Raw genomic sequence first — 19,406 nt, forward strand, 5'->3', positions numbered from 1 at the left:
CAATATAAAAGCATAAATTTTTTTATGAATTTGACTGAAAATGATGATAAATAAGCATAATGAACGAAAAGAAATTGTTTATGAAAGGAAAGTTAGCAATTAAGAAATTGATAAAATGTTAACTTTTAGAAATTTGGACATGACATTTTTAAATAAGATGGTATTTTGATAATGTATCCTTTTCTCTATGAATAAAATAGTGTATACAAAATTAAGTGTATTTTTGGAACTTTATAGTAAATTCAATTTTATCATAATATAACATAAAATAGAAAATTCAATGCAAATGATTGGTAAATAAATTTAGCTCCATAATTCTCTGTTTTTCTAAACTTCTCAAAAATGTAGTTTTAGTAGTAGTAGTTTCATTTGTGCTGTGCTGAAAATGCTGTTATGTGGAGATAATTAAAAAAAAGTAACTTTACAAAGTGAATAACACACCAAGTACTGTTATTGGGAAATGAAAACACAGATTTAGCTTTAAATAATATGCTATTTCTCAACAAAATCATCCAGATATTGTTCAGGTGTTTATTACAACATGTAACATTTTCAGAATATTTTGTCTCTGTTGCTGTAGTGATCCAGGAATGACAGCTTTTATTTTACTTTTCTGGATGTTATGTATCAGGTCAGTCCATAAGTTCGTGCGTATTTTTATCTACAAAAAAAGCAGCAAAAAATTTTAATTAAATTTTATTTCAATCTATAATGTATTCACCATTATTTTGTACAATTTCTTGCCATCTTGATGGTAGCTTTTTAATCTTGTCTTCGTAAAATGATTTCGGTTTTGAATCAAAATATTCAGAAATAGCCTTTTTTACATTGTTCTCATCCTCAAAAGTTTTCCCTTTTAAAAAATTCTGCAAACTGCGGAAAAGATGATAATTACTGGGAGCAATATCTGGAAAATATGGTGGATGAGGTAAAATTTCCAGTTGTAGCTTTCAAGTTTCTGTACAGTTATTTTTGCAGCGTGTGGTCTGGCATTGTTATGCTGCAAGAGAACCTGCTTTCTGTTCACTAACGACGGTCGATTTTTTTTTTCAATTTTTCATTTAAACGCTCTAATTGCTCACAATACATTTGAGCTGTAATTGTTTGATTAGGTTCTAACAGCTCAAAGTGAATTACACCTGACATATCCCCCCAGACAAAAGAATTTTTTGGATGCAACCCACCTTTTGCAGTTGGTTTTGGCTTGTCGCGATCCATCCATTGTCTTTTTCTCGTCACATTATTATAGAGGATCCATTTTTCATCTCCAGTAACCAGCCTACCAAGAAAACGTTCTAAAGCAATACGGGATAAAAGAGACGTGCAAATGTTTACACGTTGTCAGTTAGCTATTGACAGTTCATGTGGTATCCATTTTCCTAGCTTTGAAACTTTTCCGACTTGTTGTAGGTGTCTATGAACAGTTCCATGGGATGAATTTAAACATTCCAGAATTTCATCAACTGTTAAAGGTGGTTCTGCTTCAACTAGTGCAGAGAGAGCATCATCATTAAAGTCAACGGGTCTTCCAGTCTGAGCCTTATTCTCCACACTAAAATCATTGTTTCTAAATCTTTCAAACCACTTCTGCGCAGTCCTTGCACTAATTACGATTTGATTATGTACAGTATTTATTTTTTTGGCTGCATTTGTAGCATTCTCACCACTTAAAAATAAAAAGTATAAAACATGTCTTTTATATTCGTAGGTTACTTCCATTTTAATGAAAATAAACAACTGAAATGTTCACAATTCTGAACAGTATTATATGAATGAGATCCAATTTAACACTTCAGTGTAAAAATTATCACATTAGACTGACATTTTTAACAGCAAAACAAGATTTTTCTCAAGGTCATAAAAATGCACATGGACTTATGGACTGACCTGATATATAACACAAGAAAGTATTGGAATTCTGTCAAATATGATCTTCTGGCCTTTTTTTAAATTTTTACATTTTGAGATCTTCTGAACTCAAAAAGTCAAAGTAGGGAAAAATTGTTGGTGTTGGTGTCTATTTCATTCAATAGTCAGTAGGAGAGTGAAGTTTAAGAAACAATTTGGTGTGGAAACTTGTATATAAGGGGCATTGATGTTATTAAATTTTGGTAATTAAAGTTAGAGGGATGGGGAGATAGATGGGATCATGTGCCAAATCTCAAATGGGGTTGGATGTATGAAAATTTTAATCATTATTGGCATTTACAATACCATCTCCACCCTCAAAATTAAGTCTCTGCCTTTTTATTATAATTAATATTATAAAAGGTATGTGAAAATTCGAACCCGCCGGAACCAACCCGTTAATAATAAAATATTTTATTGCTTGGTTCCCATGGAGAAAATATGAATCAGGAGGAACAAGAGTCAAAAAACGCTGGTTGGCGAAACTGCAAAACGTGACCGAGACAATAAAAGGGCGATGAGAGAGGACGGGGGCCGGTTACATTCTGTCACTTTGACTGTGTGTGTGCAAAATCGAGGGGAACTGCCCGAAATCCACGGAATACATTGACCTAGAGGACCGACCCGGATCACGAGGTATGACCCGAATTTATGTAAACTCTCCCTCCGTGGATCTGAAAAGAGGCGACCGTCACGCGTCTCTTCTGTAATTATATCGTTAGCTTAAATAAATTTTTGTTGTTGTTATTATCCGTTGGCTATGTCTTTTATTCGGGTATCGTCACCGCCGCTCTATCGTCGGACCCATCCACTTCCTCCACTCATGTAACGCGTAACTCATCCGAACCGCCATCTTGACGTGGGCAGGTCTAACGGACCTGTGAGCTGAAAAAAGGAGGAACGAGACTTCGTCCACCTCCCGGCACCCACAGGTATTTTTAATAAAGTTTTATAACAGCTGGGAAGGTTACACAACATTGCTGTATTTTTTTTATCAGTAGGGAAATGGCAGCTGCATCAAATACAGAAAACTTGTAAATCAGAAGAGACAAGATTCAGGCTGTATGATAGATGATGATGTCTCTATATAACTTGAGCTTGATTTCAGCAGAGGCCCTACAAAAATTGAATAATTTCTTGGGCTTCTTTGCAAGACCACATTTCTAATCTTGTGGGACATTTGTAGCATTTCTAAATTATGACATTTGTACACATCAATGTAACCAATAAGTGTTGCCAATCTGGGTCATTAGTGTATCGTCATTAGAGTTACACTTAACAATTTCTGATTTTTAAACTGTGGATCTTGTAACGTTATTTTTGATTACAGAAATTTAGATTTGTGCTTAACAATGGAAATCAAGGAATTATCAGTTTATGCTTTTTATCATTCAAAACTTTAAATACTTTATTATAAATATAATGGTGGATAAAATGCTTTTGTCAAAAAAAACATAATAGAAAAATTTATATTAAATACATATAAAAGATATTGCAGAAATTATAAATATTTGTTTTTGAAATGAAAAAATATAAGTGTATATACATACATTATTTTATTTAAAAATGCTTACAGGATATCATTAAGAAAGCAATAGAGAAGAATCTTCAAGTTCGAAGGGATTGGGAAGCTGTTCCTATATCTGAAAAAATAAAATTATTTCTTAAAGCTGGTGATTTAGTAAGTGGAAAATATAGAATGGATTTGAATGCAGCCACAATGTTAGGACAGGTATGATATTGCCTTTTATGCAAAAACAACAAATATAGATACATATCAATGTTCAACTTTGATATGTACTTTATTAATTCTTTTGTTTTAAATGTCACTTTCATATGCAGAAATTTTATTCAAAGTTTCTCTCAGGGAAAAACAGTACATGAAGCAGAAATTGATTCAGCAGCTGAATTAGCAGACTTTTTCAGATTTAATGCATTTTTTGCAAAGGTAAAAATATTTCATAAAAGAATTTTGTTTTTTTTCTGTATAAATAATTTGTTTTATTATTTCAGGAACTTACAAAATACCAACCAATTTCAACTAAAGAAAGTAAGAATTCTTTTCGCCATAGAGGAATTGAGGTAAATATTTTTGTTTTCTTTTTACTGAAAATAGAATAAGTTAGTAATAGTTTGCAAATAGGAAGCTTCTTTATAATAGTTAATACTGCTACATTTTTTGGGAAAGTGATAAAATTTTACAAAACAAAAATGGTTACATTAGGATGATCATAAATTGAAAATGTGAAAACACGACACTAAAATTATTTCTCACCAAAAATTTTTGGGAAAATATAATAATAAAACATTATTTTATGGCTATTTTTCATTGAACATTTTGTAATTACAATAGTTTGTTTATTAAACAATGTTTTAATAAATTATTTTAAATAAAACAAGACATTATGATTGTATTTTAAATTAAGGAATGTTTAACTAAAACGAAAATTAAGTAATACTAGAAAATCTACAAATTTAGATTATGTAAAACATGTTACATAATTATTTAACACATTTGGCTCTGATGATTTTTAGGTGAAATGTTTCAGTGGACTGTCCTTTGTTGATATTTTTTTTTAAATTGTGCATGTTTGAAAATAACTTTATGGTTTTTATTATTAGTCTATGTTAGAGATCTTTTTTCTTGTTTAATTTGATATATAACAAGTAAAAATTTGTTGATATAGATTTTATTGTTGGAGTATGTTTGTATAAATTACTTTTTATTTTATCTTTACATTTACCTAATGAACTTTTTTAATAGTTAGTTATAACATTTAAAATCTGAGCTATTTTATTTTATAACAAGTAAATATACTTATTAATAATTTATTCAGATAAACAACAATTATAATTTTGTAATTCATATACAGTAGAATTTCGATAGTTGATCAAGAATGAGACAACCTCAAACTCAAAAATTCAAAGTATATGTATATATACATTACAATGGAAAACAGTAATAAGTAAAGGTGTTAAATAATGTCTTGTTTATTTTATAATAATAAATACCACATTAATTAATTAACACAACAATAATTATTATTATTATTATTTATATAATACTTAATTGTGCTTAAAATATATGTCCTGTACAATACATGCAAGTAGAAACATATTTAGAAGTATCTGGTCACCATATCATTTCAAATGCAATAAATTGAAAGATAATATTAGACTTTTCAGTGTGTGGCATTTCATCACACACTTCATTTGAATTACCTAAATGTGTAATTTTTGTGCATTCTGGTTGAGTACACATACACTGTTCCTTAATGTAATACTGGGTTAATTTTACTTTTTAAGAAATGACATGATAAAAATTATAATTTGTGGAAAAATTAAAGAAAAATTTAACAAAATACTGCTTATTTACAAGATTGTATTTTAAAGGAAGGAAAATCTGTTTTATGAGAAAATCTTTTACATTGTTTTAAATGTATTATTTCAACTGAAGAAGGTGGGAAAACCCAAAATATACATATTGGAGTTGGAATTTATTAAAAATAAAATGAAAGCCCAAGTCAAGTTTCTTAAACTTGGTGGGATAAATCCAATAGCCTAATGTGTAGCTATATAAGAATGAAATAAAAGGAAAAAAGGTCAAGAAGCTATAATAATAAATAAATTACATATATTTTTATAACATTTTGAATGCTAAATGTAACAAGCAAATATTTATTGTGACATTGTTACAATGCTGGGCTGCAATTTTTAATTATATTTTTAATTTTAATTTAAAATATATGCTTGCTACCTGAAATGAGTGTTCTTTCCCCTGTACATCATACTTTTCCTGTTAGCATTAGAGTTGTGCCAGTCATCTAACCAATTCTTTTCAGGGGAAAATTTTTGAATTGAAATAATGCAACTTCCAGTTTTCATTGGAAGTTCATATATAGTTAATTGGGGGCTCGTGCCCTAAGCTCTCCATATCTGGTCTTGTCTTTCATCTCTCTAACTCCATTCTTGATATTATGCAAGGACAGACAGATGGACGACACTGGGAATTTAAAGGTACAATTTTGTTCAAATTGCAGTCCAAAAATTTATTTATTTTGTAAGATACTTTGAAAATATTTATTCTGATTTTTAATAAAATTTAAATGAAATTAATAATTATAAAACTTTCATTAAATAATAATAATTAACGATTATTTTTCAGGGATTTATAGCTTCAATATCTCCTTTTAATTTCACAGCTATTGGTGGAAATCTTGCATCTGCTCCTACTTTAATGGTATGATTTGCTTTATTTTTAATAATGTTTTGTTTTAATATTGTTTAATTTATTTTATAAATAAATTCTTACTTCATAAAATCCCTATTATAAAAAACTCAGTCTTTGTTTAATCTGTGAATATTCTAATAAAAGAGTGCAATAGCAATTTAAACTCTCTACTAAGAACACAGCTGAATGCAAAACACACATTTAAAGTAATAATCATATATGTCATTTCAATACTGACAAATTCGTTTGAAGTTATGTGTTGAACTATAACATGTAACTTTAAATGAATATAACATACATATAACTAGAACAACTCCAAAGGAAAACACAAAAATTAACAAAACATAACAGCATTCTAAGTTCTCTGCAGAATTACTGACTTTTCCTCATAAAAAAGAAGGATAAAGCCTCACAGATAAAGTAAATCTTTACCACAAATAAATGCAGACACAGCAGAAGTTTTTCTACAGAAAACATCACAGTTGCATAAGTAGTAACCCTTGAAGACAAAAAACAGTATATCCTTAAACTTATGCAGCATTCACCTTGTTCTAATAAAGTGCACAAAATGCACAGATATCAACACAGTCTTGGGTTTGGAAGGATGTTCATGGTATGCACCCAGGCAGTCTTAACCAGGATCATGTTGACAGAACTGCATCAAACTGCTGGCTGACTGGAAACCTCTTTGGAGAGATGGAAGGGGATTGCCATATAAGACAATTCATAAATACAAGATACTACAGAAAACCCATCTGAAAAGAAAAACCATTCACAGACAATACTTGCAGGGAATGCCACATCATGCACAACACTATACAGTAAATCATAACTGGTTGCAAGCTTTTAATACTACATAAACTAACTGCTTACATTGACATATACAAATAGCAAGTATAATCAAAAGCTTGCACATAAACTTTTGTATACTCAGAATCCATACTACAAATGTACTCAGATAATCAAAGAAAACAATACACAAAATATACTATGATCACACCCTAATCACAGATAAAACAATCCATCTCAACAGACCAGACCACATTAATTAATAAATGAAACAAAATCACATACATCATAGACATAGCTGTTCCAAATACTCATAACATACAAAATACTTACACCAGAAAACTTAGTAAACACTAAGAACTAACCCATGAAATAAAGCATCTGCGGAAAAGAGATAGGAAATTCTGGTACAATAAGTATCTTTTTTGCACAGACATCATACAACATAAACTACATAAAAGTCTTGAAACATTAGAAGTTCACAACAGCACATAAATCATGCTATAGAAGGTTGCATTTATAAACATGTTAGTCAGGAAATTTCTAAACACAGATAAATACATGAACAGTGCATAAATATAACAGCTTATGCCTTCACCCCAGTCTGGCATAGCGCTAGGCACTGGTATATATGCTGTTTAAGAAACACTCCATCAATATTACCACAATAATAATGGATATGTGGAAATACATTTTAGTAATCTATAAAATTTTTTCTTCCATTTGTATTTCACTTTTATTCATACAAGGAATTTAAGTACAAATAGAGTTAGTTATTATTGAAATATTTTAGTGAAGAAAAGCCTTTAAGCACAGAAAATTCTAAATATTTGAATTTGAAGGAAAAACTAAAACTGAATAATTAAAAACAAAATAATAATAAAAAAATTTATTTTAATTATTTGATCTATAATTTTATTTTAATTAAAAAGTACTTCATTATACTTTAAAATATCAATACACTGAGAGCTTAAGTGGATGAATTTTAATTTAGGGTAATGTAGTAATGTGGAAACCCTCTGATACTGCCATGTTATCTAATTATGTTGTTATGAAAGTCTTGCAAGAAGCTGGATTCCCACCAGGTGTTATTAATTTCATACCTACAGAAGGAAAAACATTTGGTGATACAATAACTTCTTATCCATCTTTAGCTGGGATTAATTTTACTGGAAGTGTAGCGTAAGTTACAACCATTCTTTTCATTAACTGTTGTTCTTTTAATATTATTTATCTTCATATAAAATGTTTTTCTCAGCTGTAGTTTAAGTTTTAGGTGTAGGAAGAACAAAAACTTTCAGATAATTTGTTCTTCAATATTTTAATTTTAAATGCAAAAATATTTTGAAGTATTATATGTAAGAAAGTAATTTTTAATGAAAATTATGAAGATATTAAACTTTTTTAAAATTTATTATTGTTAAGCAATTAATAAATGAAAATAAAATTGTTTTTTTGTTATTCATTAAAATACTGTTAATCATAACAATTATATAACATATAAATTAATTTACTGTCTCATGATTTTAAAAATTTCAATCTAACTTTCTTTTACATTAATGTAGATAAAAGTTGATTGAAAAGTTGAAAATGTTATGTAATATATCACTTAATGTATATTATTATTACATGAGTGCTGTAATAAAATTTCAATAGATTTTCTAATAAACATCAGATGTTTTTTTACTTCATCCTTGTGAAGTCAGATAATTTTATAACATATGTTGCTTATGGTAGGGCTATTTTTATTACTTTTCACTTTGTATGTTTTTAAATTAATGTTGTTTTTTTCAATTTGTTAAATGCTTATCTTATTATTTGTTATAAGTTTTCGTTAACTGTAATATTGAATTATTCATGTTGTTTTTTACCAAAATTACAGATTTGACATAAAGAGTGATGTGTTCTTGACATATTTTTGACATTTATTATAGTTTTCATTTCAAATACCATTGTAAAAACATCAAATAGTTGCTGGAAATTATAAAAATGAATAAATGATGTATGTTGATAGGTCATAATTTGATATCTTCAGTGACAAAAATCAATTATAGATTTAACATCCAAAAAACATTTTCTGCAATACCTGGTGAACAAGTCACTGTGTACGTTTTATAACTGCTTTTTTCCCATGTAATAGTCAAATCTTTGCATTTATATTGTGTGAATTTGAAATTTCAGATTATTTTCTGAAGACTCATTTGAATCTGTAGTTTCTTTGATATCCAAATAATGCTGACTTTCCTCTCTATAATCATTTTATAATTCATTTTCATTATCAATCAAAGCTTTGATTTCTATTTTTCTTAATAAAGCAATGTTATAAACCTTACATATAACTTAAGAATGTATATCATAATGCCATTACATGATGTAAAATTACAAGTTTCAAATATAAAAATAAAACCAGAAGAGAATGAAACTAATCATTTGATGGATGGAATGATGAGGAAATTAGTTTACATGTCACATGAGTCAAATCAAGTTCAGATAAAATGAATGTTTAATTCATAAACAAACTAATAGTGGGCAAAACTAGTAAAAACAAATACATTTTTTATTTGAAAATAGGAGCAATTAGACAAGTCACGATTGTTATGGATATAAAGGGAGAAATTCAACACCTAAAATAAAAGAGTAGTCATATGATGTGCATTCTCACAAGAGTTAATAAAACAAATTCTTAGATAATTTACTGGAATATTTTAATGATTCATTGAAAATTCTGTATTTATGAACATTTTTATATTCATTAATGAATATAATTATTGTTGTACAATTACAAAAATTTTTACACACTTTTAGATTTATTAACAATAACTTATTTTATGTATTCCCATCCTGTCTAAACATAACAAGCTACCTCTACATTGTTCAAAATTCTATACAACAAAGTGTATTAGACAGATAGAAGTAGAATAGAAACAACTAGTATTCAGTTGTAATCTTCTAGCATGTGTCACAATTCTGAGATAAATTCAGATAGATACAGGATTATATACCTGTTTATGAATTTATCTCTGGTGTAAAATTAAAGATAACTTTAAGTTAGGTGTGTATAAAACAGGAAATACAGTAATACGTTGATAAGTCAGATTTTATTTTCATCCCAGTTTAACTTTCATAAATTCAATAAATTTGCATCTAATTCCAGAGTTCCAAGAATATTTCAATAACTTAAAATCTAGGATTTCAGTAAATTTACTTCATGTCTGATATTGTGTGTTTTCTATTTGTCACTTTAAAACTACAATTAAAACAAACTTGAAATAGAATTATACATTTAATTATGTATATAGGAAGAAACATATGTAGTTACTTGACGAATTAGCAATTCCATAACACAAAAAATATAAAGGAATTTCATGCAAAAAATAACAACTGTATTCATAAATAAGAGTTAACACTATCAAATATTATTGGCTCTTTTTAAATTTTTAAAAGATTCTTCTAGAAGCTGTCATACACAAAATGTGGATGTTTTCAAAACAATTGAAAAACATTTAAGACATCCAGTAGAAAGCAATGGGTTGTTATTGTGAAACTCACAAAACAAACTTCAACTTTTGCATTTGATAGGAATTGAATAAGAAATAAAACTTCTATATCAGATTTAAAGAAGTAGAAAGAACTACTTCAATGAAAAATGGCAAAAGAAGAATTGCCTAAACATTTTGGCTTTAATAATAGCTTGTAGCATTTCAAAAATGTGCATTTGGCATTTGATATATATATGTATGTATGTTTACTTTTAATAAGACATACTAGATTATTTAACTTAAAAATTGACATTTATCTATTATTTTCAGTACATTTCGTCATCTGTGGAAACAAATTTCTCAAAATTTGGAACTTTATAAAAATTTTCCTCGAATGGTTGGAGGTAATTTAATATAGATTTAAAATATTTTGTAAAATTTAATGACAAAATGTATTGTTGTTGTTGTTCTATTAATACTAAAATAATTTGTTTTTCTAATCATTTAGAATGTGGTGGTAAAAATTTTCATTTTATTCATTCATCTGCTGATGTTGCATCAGTAGTTGGAGCAACCATTAGAGCAGCATTTGGATACAGTGGACAGAAATGTTCTGCATGTTCTAGAATGTATGTTCCTGATAATTTATGGCCAAAGGTTTGTGAATATAAAGAAATTTATATCGTGATAATTTGTTATTTTTAATTTAATTTAAATTAATAGTAATTAATTATAAACTTCACTTCCAGAAACAAATATTTATTTGAATATTGTTGGTATTCTTTGTTTTCGTCAGATATTTTTAAATAATAGAAAAACTTTTCGTTTATTTATATGTCATTTATGTATTATTTAAATGTTTCTGATGGACGTTCTAATTTCAGGATATTTAAGTGTTAATTTGAAAATTCAGATTATGGATTTTTTCACATTTGTGTAATTTAAGAATCTATAATGAACACATACAGAATACTGAAAATAAATGTATTGTTGAAATACTAATATCTACTCTGCTATGTATGTAAGTATAGAGGTCACCTTTTAAGTTCTTGTCTTGATTAAATCTTCTCAAGATGTCTTCATCTCATCGTCAGATCAGTTCTTTTAGAATGCTGTGGAATCAGAGAATAGAATTCATTTAAGTCAAATCAGTTCCTTTTTGAGTGTTGAAACCGATTTAAATGTGGAATGTTTTCAAACATTTGGGAAACATGTGTTGGGTTTAATGGTGATATAATGGATAGTGGAATTTAAACATGAACGATTAACTAAAACTAACAGAATGTATGCAGGCTTTAAATACATTTGAGGTTATATCTAACAGATATGTGACACAGTCATGTCTAAAGACAGTGATCTGCATGGGCCAACTCTTGGGTTGTTTTTGTCTTTCTCCTGTTGTATATCTGAAGAAAAGAGGAATATGGCAAAGGGTTGCAATAATACTTAATTTAAGTATAGGAACTTGAAATTCTAGATGACCAAATGCCTGCCTTTATGAGAAAAGTGAGAGCAAAATGTGAGTCTTCCCAAAGAACTGAAAGTTGTCTTTCCATTCAAACAGCTCCCATCAAGACACTTGGGTTCCTAAAAACACATAAGGATAGCTGGCATCATGTTTTTATATATAAGTTATATATATATATAAGTAATTTTATTGGTGACAAAATGTAACTAAGAACAAGCAATTATTTATTGTGACGACATCACAAAGCTGGGCTACAGTTTTTAATTTATTTAATTTAAAATATATGCTCTCCACCTCAAATTAGCAATGAGTGTCTTGCCCCTGTACATATTTTTTTGATAGCAGTAGAGTCATACTGGTCATCTATTAACTGCTTTCAGGGAAAAAGTTTTGAATTGAAATAATGCGACTTCCTGTTTGCATCGGAAATTTGTATACAGTTAATTGGAACCTTCTGCCCCTAAGATTTCCATATCTGGTCTTGTCTTTCATCTATCTAACTCCGTTCTCAAGATTAAGGAAAGACTGATGAACAGACGACAGTGGGAATTTATACGTCTGCAATTTTTTCAAATTGCAGTGACAAGTTTCAGCTTGGGAGAGTGAAAGTCACATGTTTGACCAATATCATTTGCAATGCAAAACTGTACATTTAGTGAGTCATAGATACTAGAGTTCTTTATTATAGGAAAGATTCATTCACAAGTATTCATTTGCACTTCAGGAGTGGTGCTTTTTTTTTTTAATTCTTTCTGCTCTGTGGGCACTAAGAGGGCCTCTTTTAGCAAGTCCATTGTGGGTTTGGCCAGGCCCACAATGAGGTGGTCGTTCGGTGAGGGACGGAGCCCGACTTATCCAGACGCATCCCCCAAAAATTCCTGAGGTTTTTTCGACCAGTCCTGATTTGATTCCAGGTGCCCCAGAGCGGTAGGCTGCCGTCTTGACTGCTTGGCCATCTGGCCATCAAAGTGTGGTGCTATTATAAGAGGATGGTATATTGAGGTTAGATTTTATTGTGTAAGTAAATCTAAAGGTAACAACACAATTTTACACAGATTGTTTCATCACTCTGACTTGGAAATGGCATATCAAATGCACACACTAAATTGTTATTAACCAATTTTTCTTTACACTAAGAATTATTTTAGCTGTAATCAGAACATCAATCTTATTTGTTAATGCACTTTCAAAAAAATTAATAAATAAATAATAATATATATAACATGATTTTACTGTTAAGAAAAAATTAAATGATTTATTTAATTTTATCAATCATTTGTTCTAGATTGAAGTTTTCTATTGAAAAAAATATCTTTCAGATCAAAGAGGGACTTTTAGAAGAGCAGAAGAAATTAAAATTAGGATCGCCTTTGGAATATGATACATTCTTGTCAGCAGTCATAGATGGAAATTCTTTCAAAAGAATTAAAAGTTATCTTGATCATGCAAAATCATCATCACAATTAGAGATTTTAGCTGGTGGAAAGTGTGATGATAGGTTATAATTGTTTTAAATATTATAAAATAGTAAAACTTATTTTTAGAGTGATAAATGAATAAATTTATATTTTTCAGTAAGGGATATTTTATTGATCCAACAATTGTACAGTCTAAAGATCCAACAGACAAAATAATGAAAGATGAATTATTTGGTCCCGTTGTTTCCATTTATGTATATCCTGAAAAAAATGTAACTGAAGCTTTGAATTTAGTGAAAGAAAGCACTCCTTATGCACTGACAGGATCATTATTTACTAAAGATGAGTAAGTGTAGATTCTTTTCATATGCAATGTTAAACTTAAAAAAATTTAATTTCTTATTAAATTGTAGGTGTATGACTTTGATTTTCATATTGTTGGTTGTTGTTTATAACTAAAGTATTAAACTTTATTATTCCTAATTAATATTTATTTTTTATCTCAATAATACTTGTTACACAGTATTTTGAAATTTAAAACATAATTTAATTTTATTTTTGTTAATTTCATGTATAATATCAAAAATTATTTATTTATTTAATATTTTTACTTAAAATAATGTTTTAAATTTAAATTTTCTGTATTTTATATTTTTAAAAGTACAGTATTTAATTCTTACTGTTACAGAAAATTTATGGAAGAAGCTACAGAACAATTGAAAATGGCAGCAGGAAATTTCTATATCAATGATAAATCAACAGGTTCTGTAGTTGGTCAACAACCTTTTGGAGGTGGCAGATTATCTGGTAAATTTTAAAACTGCATTCATCGTAATGTTGTTTTTTATTTTTTAACATGAAATAAAACTTGGATTTTCTTTTTAGGAACAAACGACAAAGCAGGCGGACCTCATTACTTAATTCGATGGACGTCACCCCAAGTGATAAAACAAACATTCGTTCCCGTAAACGACTGGAAATATCCACAAATGTCTAAGTAAAGCACAGTAACGTACAAATATTGTTTCTGTTTAGACAAAAACGAAAGATTTGTATCGACAGTTTTATAAGATAGTATAACAAATAATTGTCGAGTAACAATTGCATAGTTAATTTTTTTAAAAAAAATCAAATTATTTTATAAAATTTTGTATTAATTTCATCTATTCACATAAATTGAATTAAAAAAAATTGATTTATTATATGTATAAACCAGTATCAAACATACATAATTTTTTTTTTTTTTTTACAACTGTTCGGAAATGACATAAATTTATATACATGTGTGGTTAGGACTACATATAATGTATACACAATAACACTTACTGTGTAAGTGCTTGTAATTATATTTTAAAATTATATAGAAGAATTTAACATGTTAATAATTTTATTCACTGTTTGGATTAAAAAAGTTTATCATAGTTTTCATTTTGTGTTAAAATAAATTGAAAACTTGATGATCTGTCAGAAAAAAAAATTACTTTCACTTTGATAGAATGTGTGTTAATTTCATATGCTACAGAATATATATAATAATTCAACAAGAAACCCGTATAATTATATAAGCGTTTACCGGAAAATTTATATTTTTGACAAACGAGATTCTAGTCAGTTTATTGATTTGAGTTTCGACTCTAACAAGCAAAAATTCTCCGAACAAATTAACAAACAGTATATCTTCCAGAACGTTTTTAGTTTGATAACTTTGTAAGTGGGTCATAAGTGGAGAATAGAATACTCTGTTAAATAATCAGTTGTTATATGTGCAGTCTGTAGTATTGCTGTTAACAATTTTAATAGCAAATGTGTACAATGAAGAGATTAAAAGGAATAATTGTTTATTTTATTGTTATTTTTTTAATTTGAAAATATTAATCATTTAAATTTTAAACATGTAAAGTTATAAATTAGATGATGTTTCTGAAATTAATGATTAAAGGAATTTCTTTTGTTCTAAGAATATAACTGAAAAATTTTTGATATAATTGAATGGCTTGGAACTGGAATTAGACTTGGGCCTTAAAGCCATAACTTACGAGAGGCCATCTACCAAATAATTTTAAAAGCACGAGCCATAATTTAGGACTTAAATTATGTATAGATTTGGCCATGGCAAATTGTTATAGTAGCCATTTTAAGTATTCGGTTCATCAAAACGGAAGAAAACAGCTTTTGCTCAGACTTTCCACCATTTCTGATTGAAATTTGGAACACAAACACAGTTTCAGATAAAATATATATATATGTAAGGGAAATCGTTTTTACACGTGGGTCGAAAACTGAATTAAATAATGGGAAGAAGAAATACTATGGCCTCAATTGCATGTCAAATACGACAGATTAAAAATTCAAAAAACGGGGAGAGAAAAATATATTGTAAAGTTGTATGAACAGCTGAATTCATATCAATGAAAAAGCCTTGATGGCATGCTTTTTACATGGAAGTAATTCATTTTCGCTGCAAATAATCTCCATTCTGGTTATCGCATCTGTCACGCTACTATATAAACGATTCAATTCGAACTTTTCTTGTATACAATGATTTTGTCCATCCTCTTCATCTTCCTTACAGGTAAATTTTTTGACGTTTCTTATAATTTAATGTTCATTAAATCTCACGAATAAAGTTTACTTTGTATTTTAAATACATTTTACGCGACAAAATTTGTCATTTAGGTATTAGAAAATTCCATTCATTTAATATTTTTATGTAAATTTGATATGATTATTATTATTATTTTTACTTTTAACTAAAAGGAATATTAATTTTAACTTGAATTTCATAATTTTATTTCAGAAGATTCTCATTTGTTTTAAGGTGTAATACTTTTAGAATATTTAAATAATTTTTTAAATACCGCTTCATCAAAATGCAGAGATTGAGATTCTAATGTTAATCATAATATCTTTTCCGAGCTCAAAATAATATAAAATTATGTACTAATTATTTACTAATGTACTGATTTATCAGTTAATAGGAAATATATTTTTATATCATTCAATGTTAAGGTTTGAATCATTGCGTGTCTCGTTCACGCTAATGACTAACCATTGTCATAAATCCGAACAAGACTCGTAAAGGGTCATAACTTAATGGTAAACCTTGCACTTGTCAACCATATTAATTTTTTTTTTGTTGGGAAAAATAATAATAAACATAATTATATATATTCTTTCGATTTTTTTATGTATCAACGACATTAAAATTTATCTAAATATAAAAATAAATCGCTAACTGGAAACACGTTTTAACGGTGGCATTCATTTGTATTCTATCGATCAATCGATGTTTAATTAATAGAAAAAAAAACTAACTATTTTAAATGACTACTTTCTTGAATTGTAAGAAAATCCATGGAGATTTCCATGCGATGTTAAATAAAATGGAAAATTTCCTTCGGTTTTCCTCTCCCTATCAAACACAATCGAATGTAATCTTAATTTGAACAGTTCTTAATTCTGAACGATAATAGAAAATTATTGTGTTCGTGACTGATTAACACTGGGCATCACTACTAAAACTACAACCTCGGGAATTTTTCGTGGGTGGTCTATCCCGAATATTTTGAGCCTTCACTACTTGGCTACCGGTTACAACGAGAGGACCAGGATAGTTCAAACATTATTTAAGAAACCGAAAAACAACGGAGGTATTATTCTGAAAATTGATTTATTTTAGTCGGAACTTCCTCCTTTTTTCGAAAAAATGATGTAATAAGGACTGAATCAATTTTTATTCCAGTCAGAAATTAATTCAACATCCTGTTTGCATATGTCCTCATGATTTGCAATAAAAGCTTTTTCCTCTTGTATTGTTTGCTTGACAATTTCAATTGAATTATTTCTAAAAATAGCCATTCATTTAATTTCTGCATTGAAAAAAACGTAATTTGTATATGTTTAAACTGTAACTAACAGTCAGAATCACGAAATATACTAATCAATCATTGATGTTTCTTTAACGAATAGGTACAGCTCTGAACACTGTACTAGGTAAGTGATATTTTGAATCTTTTCGCTTGTAAAAAATGATTTTTTTAAACAATTTATCTTTTTCGAAATTAGGACAATGTCCGTTAATGTATCAACCGACATTTGGTCGGATAGATTCCTGCGACAACTCGGTTGGAAGCGTTTGCCGTATAAGATGCCAACCCGGTTACGAATTACTCGGAAATTCGATCTTAAAGTGCAATCAAGATGGAGTTTGGTCGGGGAATCCACCATCTTGCATAGGTGCGTTAGCTCTAGATTCCCGGTTTTTACGAAACCTAAACTGATACCAAGATTTATTTTAAATTTAGATCGACAAATTGTATGTAGACAAACTCCCGCCCTTCCTCCTCATGCCGAATTACCTCAAAATTGTCCGAATTATTTGGGTTCTCAGTGCCGATTGAGATGCAAAAGAGGTTACGCTCTAGTTGGAAACGGAGCCGTCACTTGCAATGTCGACGGGGAAGACGCAATTTGGATAGTAAATCCGGGACAATGCAGAAGTAAGAATACAATTAATTAATTACGGATGGACCAAACCTTTAATTTATAAAAAAAAATTTCAGGAGTTCGTTGCCGCAGACTACGCAGTCCTAACAACGGTTATTTCGTAAATAAATGTAAAAGAAATGTGGGTGCGCAATGCGTAATTGGATGTCGACCTCCGTATATCGTCGGTGGCACCAACGTTCGTAGATGCCTTCCTAACGGAAGATGGACCGGCGCACGTAATGCCTGCAGTAAGTGAAATACTGAATCCAAGTTTTATTTGACATTTCCGGTTAGTGAATATTCCTAATTTCGTAGTCATGGGAGAGCAATGTCCATCGATTACTGGCTTGAATGGAGGACGAGTTTCTGGAGTTTGTCAACCGGGTATTATTGGAGAAAGCTGCCAGTTTTCTTGTAACGCGGGATATCAATTAATTGGATTAAGCAATATTTTATGTTTGAGAAACGGATCTTGGTCGGGGCCACCACCGACGTGTCAAGGTATCGTGTAATGTTTTTCTCTCGTTTTGATAAAAGTGCGCCTAATTTTAAATGAATTTTACTTTCTTCAAATTACTTAGCTATTGTTTGTCCTTCGCTTCCCGTTCCTCAAAACGGTAAATACAATGGAATATGTTCTCCCGGTCAACCCAATCAATGGTGTAACTTCGAATGTAACGAAGGTTATACGATGTCGGGCAGTAGCAATTTATTATGTCGAGCCAACGGAACTTGGTCAAATCCACCACCCACCTGTCAAGGTAAATTAAGTTTATCCATTCATTAAATTTTAAGATTGGCCAGATAAATAAAAAAAACTATCGTTTTATTTAGTTAGTAATTGTCCAGCAATTACAAATACCGAAGAAGGTATCGTCAGCGGAACGTGTAGTCCAGGAATAGTCGGCCAGTCGTGTTACTTCAGTTGTAAATCCGGTTACAATCTGATAGGTCCTAATAGTATCGTTTGTCGAGCCGGTGGAATTTGGTCAACGGATCCTCCTTATTGCGAAAGTATAATGCATTTTCATTTTAGAATTAAAAAAATTTTAAGAAATGTAATCTTATTTCTGTAATTTAGAGGTGAATTGTCCGCCGTTGAATGCGCCTGCAAATGGAATTCAAAGCGGAGTATGTTCCCCGGGAGAAATTGGTCAGTGGTGTTATTTTCAATGCAACAATGGATTTGTTTTATCCGGAAACGAAAATCTATTGTGTCGAGCCGGCGGTGTCTGGTCTGGCACTCCCCCGTTATGCCAACGTAAGTATTCTATGTTATGTTTACAATCGCAAAACATTTATTTTATTCGCTCTAACACGGTTTCAAAATATTTTTAAGGAAGAGCCATATGCCCCGTAATTCAACTCCCTAATAATGCAAATTTAGTAAACTGTAACAACGAGGTGGGAGGAGTATGCGTTGTGAAATGCAATCAAGGATACATCCAGTCCGGATCGAATTCGTTGGTGTGTTTGGCCAATGGTCAGTGGAGTGGAAATATACCGATATGTAAACGTCGTTACGTAACGACGACGACGACAACTTATCGTGTAGTTCCATTATGGGTTATTTGGCTCGGAAAACGATAATTTTTTTAGTAAATTTATTTAAATCTCTGCATCAA

The 19,406-nt window shown here is 29.5% G+C and overlaps 2 protein-coding genes across 2 annotated transcripts in view; both read left to right on the forward strand.

Annotated features, from left to right (window-relative positions):
- P5CDh1 (delta-1-Pyrroline-5-carboxylate dehydrogenase 1) overlaps positions 1-15,134 on the forward strand; it is a 29,402-nt gene extending 14,268 nt beyond the window's left edge. The window contains exons 4-14 of the mRNA XM_067274297.1: positions 3,485-3,640; positions 3,776-3,856; positions 3,922-3,990; positions 6,074-6,148; positions 7,923-8,110; positions 10,738-10,811; positions 10,916-11,064; positions 13,195-13,373; positions 13,451-13,639; positions 13,982-14,100; positions 14,179-15,134. Coding sequence (XP_067130398.1) covers positions 3,485-3,640; positions 3,776-3,856; positions 3,922-3,990; positions 6,074-6,148; positions 7,923-8,110; positions 10,738-10,811; positions 10,916-11,064; positions 13,195-13,373; positions 13,451-13,639; positions 13,982-14,100; positions 14,179-14,294 — 1,395 coding nt within the window. The 3' untranslated portion in view covers positions 14,295-15,134. The remainder of the gene's footprint in view (positions 1-3,484; positions 3,641-3,775; positions 3,857-3,921; positions 3,991-6,073; positions 6,149-7,922; positions 8,111-10,737; positions 10,812-10,915; positions 11,065-13,194; positions 13,374-13,450; positions 13,640-13,981; positions 14,101-14,178) is intronic.
- Positions 15,135-15,411: 277 nt separating this feature from the next.
- Positions 15,412-19,402, forward strand: LOC136978567 (P-selectin-like). Its single transcript, XM_067274288.1, has 10 exons — positions 15,412-15,865; positions 17,263-17,286; positions 17,359-17,529; positions 17,598-17,792; positions 17,856-18,029; positions 18,097-18,282; positions 18,363-18,542; positions 18,616-18,795; positions 18,863-19,042; positions 19,121-19,402. The coding sequence occupies exons 1-10, from the start codon at positions 15,832-15,834 to the stop codon at positions 19,369-19,371; spliced, it is 1,575 nt and encodes a 524-aa protein (XP_067130389.1). The 5' UTR covers positions 15,412-15,831; the 3' UTR covers positions 19,372-19,402.
- Positions 19,403-19,406: the final 4 nt, after the last annotated feature.

The sequence above is a fragment of the Centruroides vittatus genome, unplaced genomic scaffold (genome assembly GCF_030686945.1).
Source record: "Centruroides vittatus isolate TY-2023 unplaced genomic scaffold, ASM3068694v2 contig_546, whole genome shotgun sequence".
Taxonomy (NCBI): Eukaryota; Metazoa; Arthropoda; class Arachnida; order Scorpiones; family Buthidae; genus Centruroides; species Centruroides vittatus.

Excerpts from the sequence above, each read along its gene's own strand:
- LOC136978567 (XM_067274288.1), top strand. The coding sequence starts at position 15,832 with ATGATTTTGTCCATCCTCTTCATCTTCCTTACAG. Across the intron at positions 18,030-18,096 it reads CGGCGCACGTAATGCCTGCA|TCATGGGAGAGCAATGTCCA; the intron begins GTAAGTGAAATA and ends CTAATTTCGTAG. Across the intron at positions 18,283-18,362 it reads GCCACCACCGACGTGTCAAG|CTATTGTTTGTCCTTCGCTT; the intron begins GTATCGTGTAAT and ends CAAATTACTTAG.